Here is an 18,041-nt window from a genome sequence, read left to right on the forward strand (position 1 = left end):
AATTAATTTAGCACAAACTCTTATTAGAAGAAAAACAAAATAACTCAAAGACTCTGCTGAATGCATATTAGTGCTATGAAGATGGGCAAGGTATCTGCATACCTTCCCCACCCACCCTTTGCCACATACCCACACATGCAGTTCAAATTTGTTCATTTTTTCCTTTCAAAAATGAGCACAATTCCAAAAAAATAATTGTGCCAGCTTTTCAACATTTATAAATAATGGTAGTCATAAAAAACATACACAAAATAAAGGTGTTTGTTTGCTTTACAAATCAGCCTCTTCATGAAGTATTCCAGGTTATTAAAAAAAAAAAAATAATGCCCCCCCAAAACCCCAGAGAAAACCCTTTAGTGGATGAAGTTATTAACAACATATTACACGTTGCCCAGGACTATGGTAGTGTCTCAGCCTGCCACTTGAGTGAATCTCCCAGTTTCTCTTGGTGAAGGGACAGACTCATTTTAATTTCAAATCTCTGGGCAAAAAGAGAAGGCAGATAAAAACAACTGTTCAGAATAATTTTATGCAAGGCGCAGCAAACAAGTATGCTGAGGGAGAGCTTTCTCTGCCCCCTTTCCAAGGCTGGCTAACCCCTTAGCAAGGATGAATACATCAAGGAGAGATGTTACGAAGCCAAGAGCTTCACAGGGCAAGACCACAGGGCATGGGGAGGATGTCCAGCTGCCGGAGCTACACACTTTAGGCGCTGGATACAATCAGGGCTGTATAGCATATACACTCATAAAGGCATAGGAAGCCCTGTTTCAAGGTTGACAACAGGCTGCCAGGTTATTTGCTATCTTTCTTGTGTCCCCTACAAGTTTCCATTTAAAATCAAGCTACAGGCAGGACAGTGTACCGGAGGAGTACCTCCACGCTTTCATTTTCTAAGCATGCTGTCCACAGTTCACCTTTAACAGTCTGTAAAACCGGGTGCAATTGCTAGATATTGATATCAAGTCATGTTTGCATCACTTTCACCACTATCTTTGTCTTTACACTTTCTCTCTCCTTTGTTTTTTGTTGTTTGTTTGGCAGGGAAGGTAGGAGCTCTGGAGGAGAACTGCTTGATATTTGGCTCTAGGTCTTTAGCTTTCAAATCTGTTTCTGAAAACCACAACTCTGCACAAAGAAAAGCAAACAAACATGTTTTCTGAATTGCCTGTCCTAGCCACGTTAAGTGTGTATTGTGCAAGTGTATTGCAAAATAATGCAAAAGATTGCTCTAACTTGAAGAGTCAAGTCAACACATGCAGGATTTAGAAAGTATGCCTTTCATCTCCACACAGCAAACCCAAAACTTCCAATAATTTCTTACAGCATGTTAGAAGTTACAAATAAAAATTAACAAAAAGATTACTAGAAAAGCTTCCCTGCAGTTCTTTAACAGTCTCTTTGTTACCCTGGGAAGAGTAGCTCTCTGCCTGCCTAGGTATCAATAAGAAGTTTACAAATCTGGACTTTGCGTAGCCAAGACGTCTAGAAAATTGCAAAAGCTTTAATGACATCAAGGTAACACGATCTTTTTAAATACAGGATTATGAGAAAGGCTTGCCTTGCCAGAAAAATAACAGCCTTGCAGGCTACCTGGAACGGAAAGTCCCAAGCATCCAGCAAGATGAAAGTGTTGAAGCAGAATTTTCTCTCAAAGTATAAGTAAGGACAATTTTTCCCAAGTTCCCATAATGAAGAGCAATTAGGGCAAGAGTACTGACAAAAGATACATAAACAATTTATCAAAAGCTAAGCTAACAGACTTTGGGGAACATCTAACCTGAAGACATGCTGTTCCAACAGACCAAATAGAGTGACCTTGCAGTAGAAATTGTTACTGCTGGATGGTAAAATTCTGCGCTTTCTTGAAAACAGGCACCAGTGCTGGCTATGGCAGAGACATGCCATCTACAACTTATGCATATACAGTTATGCCACAACATTGCATTATTGGGATAATTACTATTTGTAGCTTTCACCTTTGTAACTTTCATCTTCTTTCAATTAAATGAAAGTTTTTCTTAAGCCCACCCTCATCTTAAGCATTACACTTTCAAAGAGGAGTCTGGAGAAATCAATACAAATCAGGAATTTCTGTTGCTAGTTTCCATTGACTGTTACCTGGATGCCCCGTTAACAAGTTAATGCCATGTGAAAACACGACCATTCACTACTGTGTGGACTGTGGTCACCACAATGTATGAAATGGAACTACGAGACCCTGATGGGTCTCATGTTTGACAAAAAAAAAGAAACCTTATTCATTTTAACCACTTTGTAAAAGGTGACAAAAGATGCAGACAACTGAAGTGAGGTTTTGAGGCTACAATGTGCATACAAGCATCTTACCCCATGTGGCTTTTCAAGACAAGAAACAATGAGTTCTAAGCGAGGACAAAAATATGCCCACAACAGAAGCACGTGAACTCTTACTCATATGCCACAAAAAGGGGAAGATAACATAAGAGAACATTATTCTTCATGACATCCTCTTTCAGTTCCTGACCTTTGTACTATTGTGTCTCCATCATCTCAGGAAACCAAAGCTGCTAATCTGGCTGGTGACATTCTCTATCTAAGCTGCTTCAAAACCAAAACACTCCCCCCACACTCAGTCTCCCCTACCCGTTCCAAGATTTTTGTAAAGCGAGAAATAGGGAGTGCTTGCTTTAAACCTCCAGCCTCTGTTCTTCCTTTACCGTAACAAATAATCATTCTCATGGCTTTTTTTTTTTCCCTCTTGCCTCAAGATGTATGTTCTCCTAAAAATTTCAGAAAACTAATTATATCAGAAAAGAGGCATCCACAGAGTCTATTCCTATAATAACCTTGTTCATCTAACCACATCTATCAGTTACCTACCTTGACATAAATCATAGGGAGTGTCTGTTTGGCCCGACTATAATGTCTGGCAACTCTGTATACTGTTTCAGGAACATAGTCCAGCACCAAGTTGAGGTACACCTCATCTTTCTGAAAGAGAACAGAAAAGGAGAAAAAAAAAAAAAAATCAGCAACAGATTTGAAGCATAAAGTACAGTTAAAGCATTCAGAGAAGTCAACAGGATGAGAAAGCTTGTGGACATTTTAAGCACACGTCTTTAGTGGGAGTGTGAACTGCCACCAAGCTGCTTTCCCTTTAGTCTTTGCATTTAAGTATTAGCACACAAGTCAAACATACGATTAAAGTCACATTAATATAAGGCATTTTCTGATTATAAATGAGGACAAGGATATAATTGTTCTGCCCAGTTAATATTTTCATTTGGAGATATTTCAAGGTGACATCTGCATCATTATTTAAAGCAGTCTGTTAACTCATTAGTCCCTTACCTGCCAAAACCCACAAAGAGCAAATTCAAAAGTCCCAAACTCACCCCTCAACAACTACACATCAAAAGTTTAAAACCCTGCATCTTTTAGAAATGTTACTTTGATCTTACTGAATTCCTAACTATTAAGAGATTAATAATACATAACAACCATTCATAAACAGTAAGCCAGGGTTAACATTTGTAATCATTCTGTTTACATGTATTTTAATGTTCCAGTTATCTCCAACTTAAACATATGAACTTATTCATGGCAAAACAGAAGAAGCCAAAAACAAAGACTCAAGTATCGCTTTTAATATCTAGGATCAGGTTAGAGGTCCGTGTGAATGTAACAAGAGAAAAAACAAAAGCAGCTTTATAATAAGGTACTTTGTTACAGAATATATTACCAAAGGAAAGAAAGAACAAAGAGGAATTAAATGACAAAGTACTATAATCACATAGTGCCTAATTGTGGAACTGAGAATTTTCAGCAGTAAAACAGGTCTTAAAAAAAGACTTCTGATATTTTAATGCAGTCTTCTGTGTAAATCCTATCAGGACTGTGAATGCATTTAATGGTGGGGGGTGGGTATAATTAACTGTATCAACTTGAAAAATTATTTTTGAAAGCTAGGTGAATTAACCAGAAGTAACCTCTCCTGTGCTTGCTGTGTAACAGCTAGATCTTTCTACAGAGAAAGACAATACATGGAACACTCTGAGGTCTTCAGCTGGAGTCCCCTGTCAGCAGGTCCACTGGCTATGTATCTTAATACCCAAAACCAAACCTCATTTAGCTACAGCAATGTAATAATATTCCTGTGACTTAACAAGTCACTTCAAGCACTGAGCGTGGTGTGTTACTCTCACAGTGCTCTGTTTTCCTTACCTGTCTCTGGTTTTTTTTGTTTCTCTTCAAAGAGCAGCAGTCTCCAATGAGTAAAGAAACGGTACGTGGTAACGCACACAGAAATACACGCCTTGACTACAAAATACGCAAAGAACTGCTGGTTTTGTGTGCTGTTAAAGACTCGGAATTCAAGATCTCTGTTCACCATTTTTTGACAATAAATGCTTGTATTTTCAGGACATTTTAATAGCTCTTACCAATATCTCCTAACAGGCCAAGTCACCTTACAAGGCCCTGCCTACATCACTCTTCCCTGCAAAAAGATGCTCTTTTTTAAAATAGTTGCTTAAATGACAGTGGTAATAGCACCAGCACTAAGCACATGCCAACGGCCCACTAACTTGTACCTGCTCTTACAGTACTTCTGCAACACAGACAGGGAGCAGCGGCCTCCAAAACCCTGCCTACACTGGTGCCTCTCCCAGTGCCATCCCAGGAACTGGGTAAGAACATGAAGGAATCCAGGGACCAGGCTGGAGAACAAACTTTTTGAAATGGATGAGGAGGGACAACTACCGGCAGTGCAGAGTAAATACCAGACAGCTCTTTCCCTTCTGCAACAAGAGAAGTTGTTCTTTCCCTGACTCGCACTTCAAGCCAATAAAAATCCACCACCACCTCTTCCTAGGTCAGAGCTTTCAAGGTATTAATTATAAAATACAGAAAATAAATGTCCTGAAAAATCAAAGTTAACATATGCCTGGTAAAGCAACCTGTACACCAAGAGAGAAAACAGTCTCATGAATATGAATTCTATTTGATTCAGTGTAGATACAACCTGATGAATATGTTGAATGCTTGTGTCTCAGAGGATGGGAAAATCTTACTGGTAACAAGTCACTGCAGAGAGTACTCTGTTATACTGAGGTTGATTACTGTCATTCAAGGATTCATGTTCCATGTATCAAAATGATTTACACAAGCGATTAGAGACACAGAAAAAAATGAGTAGAAATGGAATTATAGCGATTTCATTATCCTCTCATAGTACAAAAAGGAGACATGTAAAACAGTAATACATATGGTAATTAAACCCTGTCTACGCTACTTCACAACTGTGTTCTGAGAATTACAGAACTCTACTTCGTACCACCTTTGCTTCACTTTCTTCTCCTCCATTTTTATTTTTGTGTTCTGTTGGAAATGGGACTAAATCAATGGCATGACATGACACAAGCACAAAAAACCCCTCAAGTCACCTGAATTGTAGAGATGGAGGTTTTGCACTCACCCACCAATGCTTGCTAAGCTCTGATGCTATCCACAGCACTTGAACAAACAACATGGGTTTTGCATGGTATTGCTGCTGTATAAATGCATATTGTACATTATCACCTAGAACATGAAGGCACACGAACACCTTTCCCCCAGCCAACAAACAAGTTTTGATGTACCCAGAACTTTAATATGCGACTATAAAGACAAGGCTTGTGGTGTTGGCTATATAAGGAGCTGCACATTCCACTCTTACCACAGGCAACTGACACTTCAGAAGTGCTCTAAATGACTACTTTCATGAATTAAAGATGATTCAAGTGTTCTGACCTACCTCCTCTTGATGTCACCTGGCGCAAATCCGACAAACACTCAAAATACAGTTTTCGAGAGCCCTCATCCTTCTCTGTGAGCATGAACAGGACGAAAATAACATCCAAGTTACCTGGATTCCCCCGAACAAGATTCAGGACAAGCTAGAAAGCAGTCATGGCCTGACAAGCTCCGAGGATGATGTAACCTGGTTTGCCTACCTCATGCATTCCTCCTAAACACATATTTTTCCAGTGACCCAGATGTATTGCAATAGGAAACAGGGTTAGCTCAAAGAGCTTGCCAAATGAGGACAACTGCTTGAGGATCAAGCGGGAAGATCGAGGCTTATCTTTCCATTACAGGAAGCCTTTTTCAAACCTCACCACGTATGTGACTTGTTTCCACACTGCTGTTTCAAAACTGCTGGGCTGGGAACAAACCGAGGTAACCTAACCATCAGGAGCACCTCTGAAATGCCTCTACAGAGAACAGAAAAGTCCAGAGGAGACCGCTTTATGTAAACGACAGAAAGCAAACACAAGATGTCATTAAATAACTCGCTTCTCCTTGCAGACCTTGGGATTGAATAGATTATTAGCTTTCCTCAGCAGGTCAAATGTTTACGTGTATCCACGTTCTCATGTGCTTGCTGCTAAGGTTATGACCATGTAGTCTTTAAAATAAAAAAAGGGGAAGGGCAGGAAGCGAGATCCTGAAATACAGGATCAATGTATTCCATTAGGATTTTGATTTTAGCAATGTGGCTCATGTACCTGCCATTGTCTCAAGTGTAGAAGCTGCTTTTTGTCATTTGGCAGACAAATCCTCAGCTGACAAACACTGCTCCAAACCAAGCCACAGAAAAATAACCACCGCCTTGCCACTGAACCACTCTGCACCTCTCAACAACCAACAATTCAGGCACTTTGGTTGGAAACACTTCATATAAGTAAATACCAATACAGACTATGCTGTAATAAGAGGCGTGAGAAAGACTGGGACACAAGAGCCAAAACATTCTAGCAACTTTTTTTTTTTTCTTTGTATCAGAAATTGGAGATAAAAGAGGCTGCAAGTACAACTACTCTAGCACATGAGCATTACATATTACGTGGCTGAAGACTGAACGAAATTGAAAACATTACCCTACCAATACAGGAAAGGCTGCATGAAAGTCTCAAACTCCACTTTTAAAACTCTTCTCTCCTTCAACCCACACAAGTGATCTGTTTTAAGCACCATCCAATTGAACTTAACTGTGGCCAATATAAAGTAACAGCTCTTCCAGATCGTTCCTTGCAGGGAAAGTAAGTATTCCTTCTCTATGATCCTTCCCCGCCTCAACAAACTACCAGCTTTTGTTATTTTTTTTCCATATATCACACACACTACATTTACAGGGTGCATGTACATAATTGCAATCATCGTTAGTCAGTCATAATCCAACTACGTCCCCTATTTACCACCAACACGATATTAGAAGCTGGGGAGGTCATACATGCTAAATGTCAGACTGAGGGCAAAATGAGTAAAAACAATCACAGGGCGTACTCTGAAGAGCATGTCATATTGAAGAATACCTGGAATTTGGAATAATGGAGAGTACCTGGAATCTAAAGGAGAATTTCTCTGAGCGTCAAGTAATAGGATAAAAAGGTTAAGAAACTATTCTGGACGCTCCTTCTTGCGTGTGACTAAATTTACTGGACAGCATTTGGAAAAAGTGATGAACATACTCATTTCTGTTTTCTCCTGGCAGATCAGTAACAGTGTAGTGGTGGTTCTGGTGTGGTTTACAGATGTTTTTTTGCTTTTATACTTGTTTTTTAAAAAAACCTCCCAGACCATTTAATTAAGCTATTTTTCAGATGGAGTCCATGTGATCATCTGTATGAGCGCAACTGAGAGGAGATGAACAACACGGTAGTTTCTTTAACTTTGCATTTTGAGAAATAAATGTGTAACCTGAACGGTGAAGAAACTCATTTTACCTGCCTATTCAAGCTAAAAGCACACATATAAATGATAAACCTAAAATTAAGGAATATGCAGAATGCACTTCTTACTGAAGCTATCCCAAGGCATCAGTGTTGGGGCTATATGAGGTAAATAAGCCAGTCAGTTTACTCAAGCTGATCATATTTTCTTTACCATATGACAGCACCCTGCTGATGATGTTTCAGAGGTACGTGCTACACAAGGAGCTGTTACTGCCAGGATGGCAGCTACTCAAGGGTTCTGTCAAAAAGCGCTGAAGGACTTAACTTGGAGTTGGAAAGCAAGAAAACGGATTTTAGCATGAAACGTGAGTTATGCCTTCTTTCAGAGTGCATTATTTAAACATCAGAGTGTCAGCATGAGGTAAGATGTGCCCTTCACCCTGGCTTAGCCACCCAGATTTAGACAAAACACAAGGTTCAAAGTCACACAGTTTTTGCCCTAGATTCAAAAAAGGTTATTTTCCTTTTTCTTAAAGTTACAACCAGCACGCACTTCACACATCCTTATCAAGGACCCTGAAAGACCCACCCTCCTTCTCTTATCTTGAAGGCTGACATAGTACATTGAAGATACAAAGACTCTGGGCAGGCTTTCAAAGACAAAGTGAGAATTTGCAGCTTTCCTACTCTAACTACTGAGTAGACACGATACACTGGAAAATTTTGAAAATGCAAAAAAATCTTGTAGTTGACCTTATTTGTATGAAGGAATGGTGACATCCAGTGGCCACATGTGCCTGTTTTTACTTGCAGTTTACAACCACACGTATTTCAAAACACAGCTGTGGCTGCCACCAAAGTAAAGGAACCACAAGCCTAGAGGTATAGCTGCAGTTTCACACAGGTAACTCCAAGGGGGTAAGACCAGTTGAAGACTCAACTTCAGTGTTCAGAAAGATACCAGTACTTCCTATTAGTACTGAAAGTGTTGGGCAAAACATCTCCTTTCTTCACTGTTCATGACTGAGTTTGAGAACTGAGATCTGTCCCAAGACTTCTGTTCTTATATGTACTTGTCAAAACTTATCAAATTTTTCTGTAATGCTCATTACTCTTCAGCATAACAGTCTGACTTAGGTAGGAACTGCCAGCTGGGTCAGTTGTGATGGTAGCATAGGGGCAGAAGTCAAGCATCTCAATAAAATTCACATTTAAGAACTTTTCTGGGTCTTGTTCACAGAATCACAGAATCATCTTGGTTGGAAAGGACCCTGAAGATCATCTAGTCCAACCATTAACCTACCACTGACAGTTCCCAACTTCACCAGATCCCTCAGTGCTATGTCAACCCTAAACACCTCCAGGGATGGGGACTCCACCACTTCCCTGGGCAGCCCATTCCAACGCCCAACAACCCCTTCTGCAAAGAAATACTTCCTAAGAGCCAGTCTGACCCTGCCCTGGCGCAGCTTGAGGCCATTCCCTCTTGTCCTGGCGCTTGTTCCTTGGGTCAAGAGACTCATCCCCCCTCTCTGCACCCTCCTTTCAGGGAGTTGCAGAGGGCCATGAGGTCTCCCCTCAGCCTCCTCTTCTCCAGACTAAACCCCCCCAGTTCCCTCAGCCGCTCCCCATCAGACCTGTGCTCCAGACCCTGCACCAGCTCCGTTGCCCTTCTCTGGACACGCTCGAGTCATTCAATGGCCTTTTTGTAGTGAGGGGCCCAAAACTGAACCCAGTCATCGAGGTGCAGCCTCACCAGTGCCGAGTCCAGGGGTAAGATCCCTTCCCTGTCCCTGCTGGCCACGCTAGTGCTGATACAAGCCAGGATGCCATTGGCCTTCTTGGCCACCTGGGCACACTGCTGGCTCCTGTTCAGCCAGCTGTCAATCAACACCCCCAGGTCCCTCTCTGACTGGCAGCTCTCCAGCCACTCCTCCCCAAGCCTGTAGCGCTGCTGGGGGTTGTTGTGGCCCAAGTGCAGCACCCGGCATTTGGCCTTATTGAAACTCCTCCAGTTGGCCTCAGCCCATCGCTCCAGCCTGTCCAGGTCTCTCTGCAGAGCCTCCCTACCCTCGAGCAGATCAACACTCCCACCCAACTTGGTGTTGTCTGCAAACTTACTGAGGGTGCACTCAATCCCCTTGTCTAGATCATCAATAAAGATGTTAAACAGGAGTGGCCCCAAAACCGAGCCCTGGGGGACACCACTCGTGGCCAACTGGATTTAACTCCATTCACCACAACTCTTTGGGCCCGGCCATCCAGCCAGGTTTTTACCCAGCAAAGTGTGTGCCCATCCAAGCCACAAGCAGCCAGTTTCACCAGGAGAATGCTGTGGGAAACGGCGTCAAAGGCCTTACTGAAGTCAAGGTAGACAACATCCACAGCCTTTCCCTCATCCAATAAGCAGGTCACCCTGTTGTAGAAGGAGATCAGGTTTGTCAAGCAGGACCTGCCTTTCATAAACCCATGCTGACTGGGCCTGATCCTCAGGTTGTCCCGCATGTGTTGTGTGATGGCGCTCAGGATGAGCTGCTCCATCAGCTTCCTGGGCACTGAAGTCAAGCTGACAGGCCTGTAATTTCCCAGATCATCCTTCCGACCCTTCTTATAGATGGGCATCACATTGACCAATTTCCAATCTGTTGGGATCTCCCCGGTCAGCCAGGACTGCTGGTAGATGATGGAAAGTGGCTTGGCGAGCACCCCAGCCAGCTCCTTCAGCACCCTCGGGTGTATCCCATACGGTCCCATAGACTTGTGTGTGTCTATGCGATGCAGTAGGTCGCTGACTGTCTCCTCCTGGATTGCGGGGGGGTCGTTCTCCCAGTCTCTGTCCTCTGGCTGAGGAGGCTGGATTCCCTCAATACAGCTAGTCTTGTAATTAAAGAATGAGGCAAAGAAGGCATTAAGGACCTCAGCCTTTTCCTCATCACTTGTTACCATGTTTCCTCCTGCATCTAGCAGGGGATGGATACTCTCCCTGGTCCTTCTTTTGCTACTGACATAGAAACGTTTCTTGTTATCCTTGATTGCTGAAGCCAGAGTAACTTCCAGCTGGGCTTTAGACCTCCTGATTTCCGCCCTGCATAGCCTCACAGCCTCTTTGTAATCATTGTGAGTGGCTAGCCCCTTCTTCCGAAGGCTGTAAACTCTCCTTTTCTCCCTGAGTTGCAGCCAAAGCTCCCTGTTCAGCCAGGGTGGTCTTCTCTGTCACCAGCTTCTCTTACAGCACCTGGGGACAGCCTGCTCCCGTGCCATTAAGACTTCCTTCTTAAAGAGTGCCCAGCCTTCCTGGACCCCTATACCCTTCAGGACCGTCTCCCAAGGGATCCTTTCAAGCAGGTGCCTAAACAAGACAAAGTCAGCCCTTTTGAAGTCCAGGATGTCAGTTCTGCTTAGCCCTCTCCTGGCCTCTCTAAGAATAGGGAACTCTTATTTCATGATCGCTGTGCCCTAGTCGGCCTCCGACCGCCACATCATCCACCAGTCCTTCTCTGTTCACAAAGAGGAGATCCAGCAGGGCACCTTCTCTGGTTGGGTCTCTCACCGGCTGCATCAGGAAGTTATCTGCCACACATTCCAGGAATCTCTGGGACTGGTCCCGCTCTGCTGTGTTGTATTTCCAGCAGATGTCTGGGAAGTTGAAGTCTCCCACAAGAACAAGGGCAAGCGATCGTGAGATTTCTCCTAAATGCCTATAGAGTATTTCATCCACCTCTCTGTCCTGGGTGGGTGGCCTATAGTAGACTCCTACTACAACATCTGCCCTTTGGCCTTCCCCCTGATTCTAACGCAAAGACATTCTACCCTGTCTTCACTACACTTGTACTCAAAGCAATCCTGTCAGTCCCTAACATACAGCACCACCCCACCACCTCTCCTTCCTTGTCTGTCCCTCCTAAAGAGCTTGTAGCCATCAATTGGCGCACTCCAGGCATGGGAGACATCCCACCATGTTTCTGTAATAGCCACGACATCATAATTTTCCTGTTTCATCATGGCTTCAAGCTCCTCCTGTTTGTTACCCATGCTGTGTGCATTGGTATACATGCACTTCAGATGGGCTGATGTTTTGCCCCCTTCCCCTTCAGATCTAGTTTAAAGCTCTGCCAATGAGCCCGGCTAACTCCTGCCCCAAGTTCTAAGTTCTAAGACAGTTGGTTTGCATTGTCTACCTTTGATCACTGAAAGAGTCTGCATTCTTAGGTGATGAACTAAGCCTTCCCCCTTCATTTAAAAAAAAAAGACATTATCTGTCCCCTTTAAAGAGAGACTGTAGTAAAGAAAAAGGTCACTCATGGAGAGAACTTCGGAATCCCTGCCGATTCTTGTTTATTTTATGCCCTGTAAAGTCTTTAAGCTTTTAGCTGTACTTCCAAAGTCAAATACTTCTATGAAGTTGGAAACAACTGCTCAACATCTAAAAGGTGGGATTGATTTGTGATCTTTGACACAGGTGATCTGTGGATATTTGAACCTCAGCTCCCAAGCAGGGACTGTGCCCTAAGCTGGCAATAACTCTGTTGGAAGATGAAAATTAACACATAAAGTTGGGATCACTGGGCTGTCCTGTGTACCCTACCATGAAAATAAAAAGCAGAGTCTTTGGGGATCCACTGTTTTCTTGCCTATACACTACCGTTCAGACTGCATGGAAATTTCTGAATTGGAATATATCCATGACAGCAAACTAGGCAAGATAATACACTATAATGGTTGAAACTATATGCCTGCCTCAGGACAAGCAATACAAGCTGCTGTCCTAACAGTCATCCAACACGGGAAGATGAGAGCAGTGGCTTGAGCTGGTAGAAGAATAACTTGAGAACAGAAGAGTGACTAACCAGATGCACTGGACGGTTCACTGGTTTAGAGAGAAATCATGGGAGCTTCTAATTTCCAATGCACGCATCTACCACCTTGAGGATCTAGCCACTGCTGCCTACTCTGCTCTTTCAAAGTCCTACAGCAGGCAGACAAAACTGCTATTTCTATTAACACAACCTACTCAAAACAAGAGACTGCTCATAACTACAACTAAGGAAATTCCCAGCATGTTGTGAGCCCTAACAGCAGTAACTGATAATGATTATCTGATGAATGGTGCCCTTTTTGAAATGAGCTTGGCAGGCCTCAGGCAAGGACTACAGAGATACCAACATCACAAAACTCCTCATAATTGGCATTAATTGCTCCTTTGTTGACAGCACAGCAGATCTGCCAAGGATTAAATGGATCGTAGTGACTAAATTCATCTCTAGTGATGGCCCTTCAGCACATTACTAGGCTGGTGAAAAACATTCACACAGGCTCTGTCGATTTGCAATTGGGCTCAAGGCTCTGTTAACTGAACTTTTTGTGCAAGAATTTTTTTTTTTTTTTAAAAAACAAGTTCAATTAAGAAACCAAATGGTTTGATTACAAGTACTCCATTTTAACAGGGAACAGAATGCATGGTCCTTACGCAAGGACTCATCTGAACACTCTCACAAGAAAGGATGGTGATGTTTGTGCCTCTTGTAAGGTGGAGGATCTCTCTCTTCCTAACAGGGATATGAACCTGGAGAAACACCAACTGTTCAGCAAAACTCAAACTTGCAAATCAGCCAGTTGCTCCCTTCTTCCAAATTTCTTCATTGCTGTTTAATCCACTGCTGCCAAAGCGCACGTGAGATAGTGCACTGCAGCTTATAGATGCAGCTCAACATGTATCTCCTGCATGGTTATTTTAAACCTCAGTCTAAGTCTATGGGAGTAAATTTCCATCCTGAGTCCGCATGGACTTTTGGCTGCATGCCCTTAAAGCTAAGGCTACATAAGACTAGAAATCAATCAGAGCTTACAGAAGGGCCAGCTCAGCCTCCAAAAAAGAGCCAGCATATTGCCTCTTTGTGATCTCTCTGTGCTTCCATATATGCCTTCTTTGATTCCTCTGAATACCAAGCCACCTTAAAGACGGGGCGGGGGGGAAGTTACATAACCAGAAATGCAATTACTCAACAAAAACTGTATTTGCTTTACTTTTTTATGATTTGATGCAGGAACAAATCTCTCCACTGACTTCTCTTCCTCTTTTGGGCACGGATCTGGATTGATCAGACTATTAAACACTCAAAAACATCCACACAAGAAAACCTGACAGTTATGAAATACCACAAAGAAAGATCTAAACCAGAAATAGAGAGGGAAAAAAAAAAGGGGGGTGATTAGGAACTCATTTCAGATTTTACACAGCTGAATAATTTTCCTCAGCAGCCACTGATTCAAGAAGTTAGGTCATGCTATAAAACACTGGGGAATACTCTCAGCAAAGGAGCCAGAGGGATTATTTGGTATGTTCGTGCCCTCCCTCCCTTGGAGCATGGCTCAAAAGGCTCTCAGCAGAATTAGGCTAAAACGGACAGGCAGCAAGACCATCTCACCCCTGCTTCAGTAAATCAACATTTACATTAATATATCATGCTAAATGCAAGGCAGTCCCTGAAATTCAGGAAAAGTAGCAAAAATCAAACCAGAAATGTAGGCCTTCCTACTATGGTCTGATCTCCCAGTGGCAAGCTGACAGGCAAACCAGGCATCTTGTTCAAGACCTTCTCCTAAGGTAGAATACCAAAACTATCAAACACAGCAGAGTTGGCTAGCCCTATAATACCACCCATTTTGTCCAAGGATTACCTAGAAAACCACAAATCACAGAAATACAGCATGGAAAAGACGACTACTTCCACGAAGAGCATCTTCCATATACAACTCAGCCCATTATTTGATTGTTCTTCCTTCCACTCTGGTTCATTCCACTAGTTATAACTACATGTTTTGGAGTACTGAAAAGCACATTACAGCTACGAAAGTCAGTGCCCTGCTATCAAATACCCCACATAGCCTCAGAAAAAAAAAAGAAAAATCAGAATCTACTCTGGCAAATTCTTTAATGAAGAGTCTTTCTAAAGAACTGGGTTATCCAACAGGTCTGGCAAATGTCTGTAAACTTAAAAAAAAGAAAGAACCAAGGAGGAAATAGTTTGTAGAAGCAACCTGAATGCCAAGCCTGTCAACTGTTATATTAATATATATTACATGCTTTGAGCTCTCAAACTCAAAATCATTAGTCAAACATGATTAATATGTAGTCAGTACTCAGAACAACTTTTATGTATGTACACACACAGAGGTATAAATATACGTGTGCGCATGCATGTATACGCATATATACACACACCCCTATATAGGATATACCTATATAAAGGCAATACAAATTCAAAGATGCTCAGTCAAGAAGGAGTCACCCAATCACAGAAAACAAGGGAGAAGAAATCAGTCAAAGCCATGTTTGATACAAAATTTCCATGCTGCTAAGGCTGGATTGCTTTTGGCAAAAGCACAAAGGAAGTTTAAGTAAATGGGAGACGTAAAAGGAGAGTTCATCACAAGGAGAAAGAAAAGCTAGGGAGCTCAAACACTTCAACCAATTTCACGGGTAGCCCCTAGAAAAAGCTACCAGATTGCTCCAAATCTCTACAAACTAGCTACAACTTTGATGCAGATACGGAATAGTCTTACTACCAAGTGTTATTTAGAATAGGTTTTCTATTTGAAGCTATTTTCTGTTGTTTCCAGCTTTCTAATCAAGAATTAACTCCCATTTTGCTAGAATAAAGCCAGTTTTAAGGTTTCCCAGTGCCTTAAAATGCCTAACGATTAAAATGAACTAAAGTGACTATTAGGCACAACGCTTTCCAAGAGTGCCAGTCTGACTGGATTTGGAGAAATCCTTTGAGCTACCTCTAAACTGAGACAGATTTAAGCTCCTCAGATACTGGCCAAAAAAACAAAGAAAGAAAAGTCTCTGGGCTTAGAGACACTGGTGTCAAGCACCGGGGAAGAAGGGGGAAGTCCAAGGAACAGTCCAGCTGGAAGAAACAGGTGGAGTGATCACAGTGGCATGAAAACCTTTATGCAAGAAAATACTTGATATATACGTACCAAAATTAAGTTAATTAGTGAACTATTTCATTAACAGGATCAGCAGTATAATAGTTACCTCTGAAATTTTCCCATCACTGCTAGACTCGAATTAATTAGCATAAACACAGATTAATGGCAGAGGACTGTTGAGTTCTTCATGAAGACAGACAATAACTGCAAGCCCCACTCGTCACTGTGCTACTGCATTTTCTGCTATATGTTCCTTGGATTTTTATATTACTCTTCCCATTGGGCTTGGCTTCAAGAATCACTTTATATAAAGCTCTGGGTACCTAACATCTAAATCTGCAATTGCTTCCTACACGTCCTTCCTGGTTACCTCATGGGACCTTACACTTTTCTCCCTTTTTCTCCAATCTCTGAAGAGCGAGCTTGATTATGAGGGTAATATGAAGGAAAAGATGTTATTGCTTCCCAAACTGACAAAAACATGACAAGAAACATTATTCTTCCTTCCCAGATGAGCTTCAGAACACCAACCTACTGCTCTCTAGAGCTTTCCCAAACAGCAGCCAACAAACTCATACACAGCTACCTTCACATGCTGCCACCAACATGGAAATCTTTGCAAGCCAATTATGTATCATTTTGTATTGAACTGCAAAGAGACCTTGCAACTTGACCTGCAACTTTACGCTGTTGATGTTCTGCTGGGTGCATCTTTGCCCTAGGGACTGGTTCACATCTGCCCCAGTTTGCAACAGGGTAGCAGTGGCAACTGCAAAGGCACAGAGCAGAGGCACGAAGAGAAGAGCAGAAAGTAATGTGAAAGAAAACTTCTCACTGAAGCATTAAGATTCACTGGTCATGGATAGAGACCGCATTTTTAAAAACAAAACTAGCATGGCCAAGAATCAGTCACGTTGGGGGTTGAAACAGCGAAGTGGAAAATCCAGTCTCAAGCTCAACATCAAGTTAAAGATTTCCAGAGGAGTTTTACTCAAGTTACTGTTACACAAAGACTCTTGGAACAGTGTTCTGAGAAGTTTTAACACTTCCACTATTTGCAGGAGGTTTCTGAAAGTCATTAAATAAGGCAGTTGTCTTCTCTTTGTCTCATGAAATTCTACTTCACTCCAGCAGTTACAAGCTGGTTAAAAAAGCAAACAAAAAACCCCAAAACCAAGCCCTCCTTCACAGTATTTCCCTTCTTGTACTCATGCTGCTTGAGGAATATCTCGTTGTAACAATATAGTTGAAAAAACTACACTGCACTACCAACAAAACAGCAACAGCCACGTAACACTGGAAATGCTTCCTATCACCTAGCAAGGGGAAGGAAGGAAGTGCTGATCAAAAAAAAAAAAAAGTAATTTAAAAATTAAATCACATTTCTCCTCGATTCCTGCAAAGTGGTTTTCCAACAATGGCACAGGTAAGGCACAGGGCCAGGTACCCCCCTGAGCACCTCTCAGAGAGGTAACAACAGAACTCCTCCAATTATCCATCTGTGCACTGCACAAGGCTGCAGCAAGCTGCCACCCACAACTCATCCTGGAGATGTCAGCTCCTTCTCTAGCTCCAAAGACCAGGAAGTGGGTGGGTTGTCTCTCCCATTCTGTTGGCCCACTTCATGGCAACAGCAGTTAATAGCTTTCCAGTAGCTATTAGCTCTCATATACTGTCCTTTACAGCGCTATGGACACGTGTACCGGCATACGAAGACAACTAAGGATGCAATCTGCTTTAAAAAATGAAAAACATCAAGCTGTATGTTGCTTTAAAAAATGAAAAAGAATGATATAAATTATATATAGATTTTACATATATAAAAATATTATATATATAATAAATATTTTCATATAATTTGTATAAATATTTATAACTACATATCAAAATATCAGAGGAAGTTCAGAAGGTCATCTAGTCCATTTCCCCACCTCACAGCTTACATTAACTCCCACACAGGCCAGAAAGACTTCTTTTTTTTTTTTTTTTTTTGACTTCATGGATGACCCTGCTTTAAGCATGAGGTTGGACCAGATGCTATCTTGGGGTCCATTTCATCCTGAATTCTCCTGTGCTTCATAAAATGCTGATACATATGTAGACAAGAAAGCTGTTATGAGTTGACATTAAAACAAAACTTTGTAACTGTTTTTTAAAAAAATCCAAGGAACCTTTATACCTGGACTGAAAGAAAACATAAATGGCAGTGTCTGCTTCTTGAGATTTATTAAATCCAGCTATTTGCTCCTTCTTCTGAAGCATAAGCATTCTGACAAATGCTAACAATCACACGATCATACATTATTCTTTCCTCTGGGCTTTGAAACAGCCTGTATATGGAACAGATGCGCAAAGAAGGGTGACAGAAGCATACAGAGACTAGGTCTGAGAAAAGTCACACAAGTG

At 42.0% G+C, this 18,041-nt stretch overlaps 1 protein-coding gene across 2 annotated transcripts in view; it reads right to left on the reverse strand.

The window, feature by feature from the left end:
- GSK3B (glycogen synthase kinase 3 beta) overlaps positions 1-18,041 on the reverse strand; it is a 161,514-nt gene that overhangs the window by 56,452 nt on the left and 87,021 nt on the right. For both annotated transcript variants that reach the window (XM_074808871.1, XM_074808882.1), the window contains exon 4: positions 2,863-2,973. In XM_074808871.1, coding sequence (XP_074664972.1) covers positions 2,863-2,973 — 111 coding nt within the window. The remainder of the gene's footprint in view (positions 1-2,862; positions 2,974-18,041) is intronic.

This window comes from Strix aluco, chromosome 2, assembly GCF_031877795.1.
Source record: "Strix aluco isolate bStrAlu1 chromosome 2, bStrAlu1.hap1, whole genome shotgun sequence".
Classification (NCBI taxonomy): domain Eukaryota; kingdom Metazoa; phylum Chordata; class Aves; order Strigiformes; family Strigidae; genus Strix; species Strix aluco.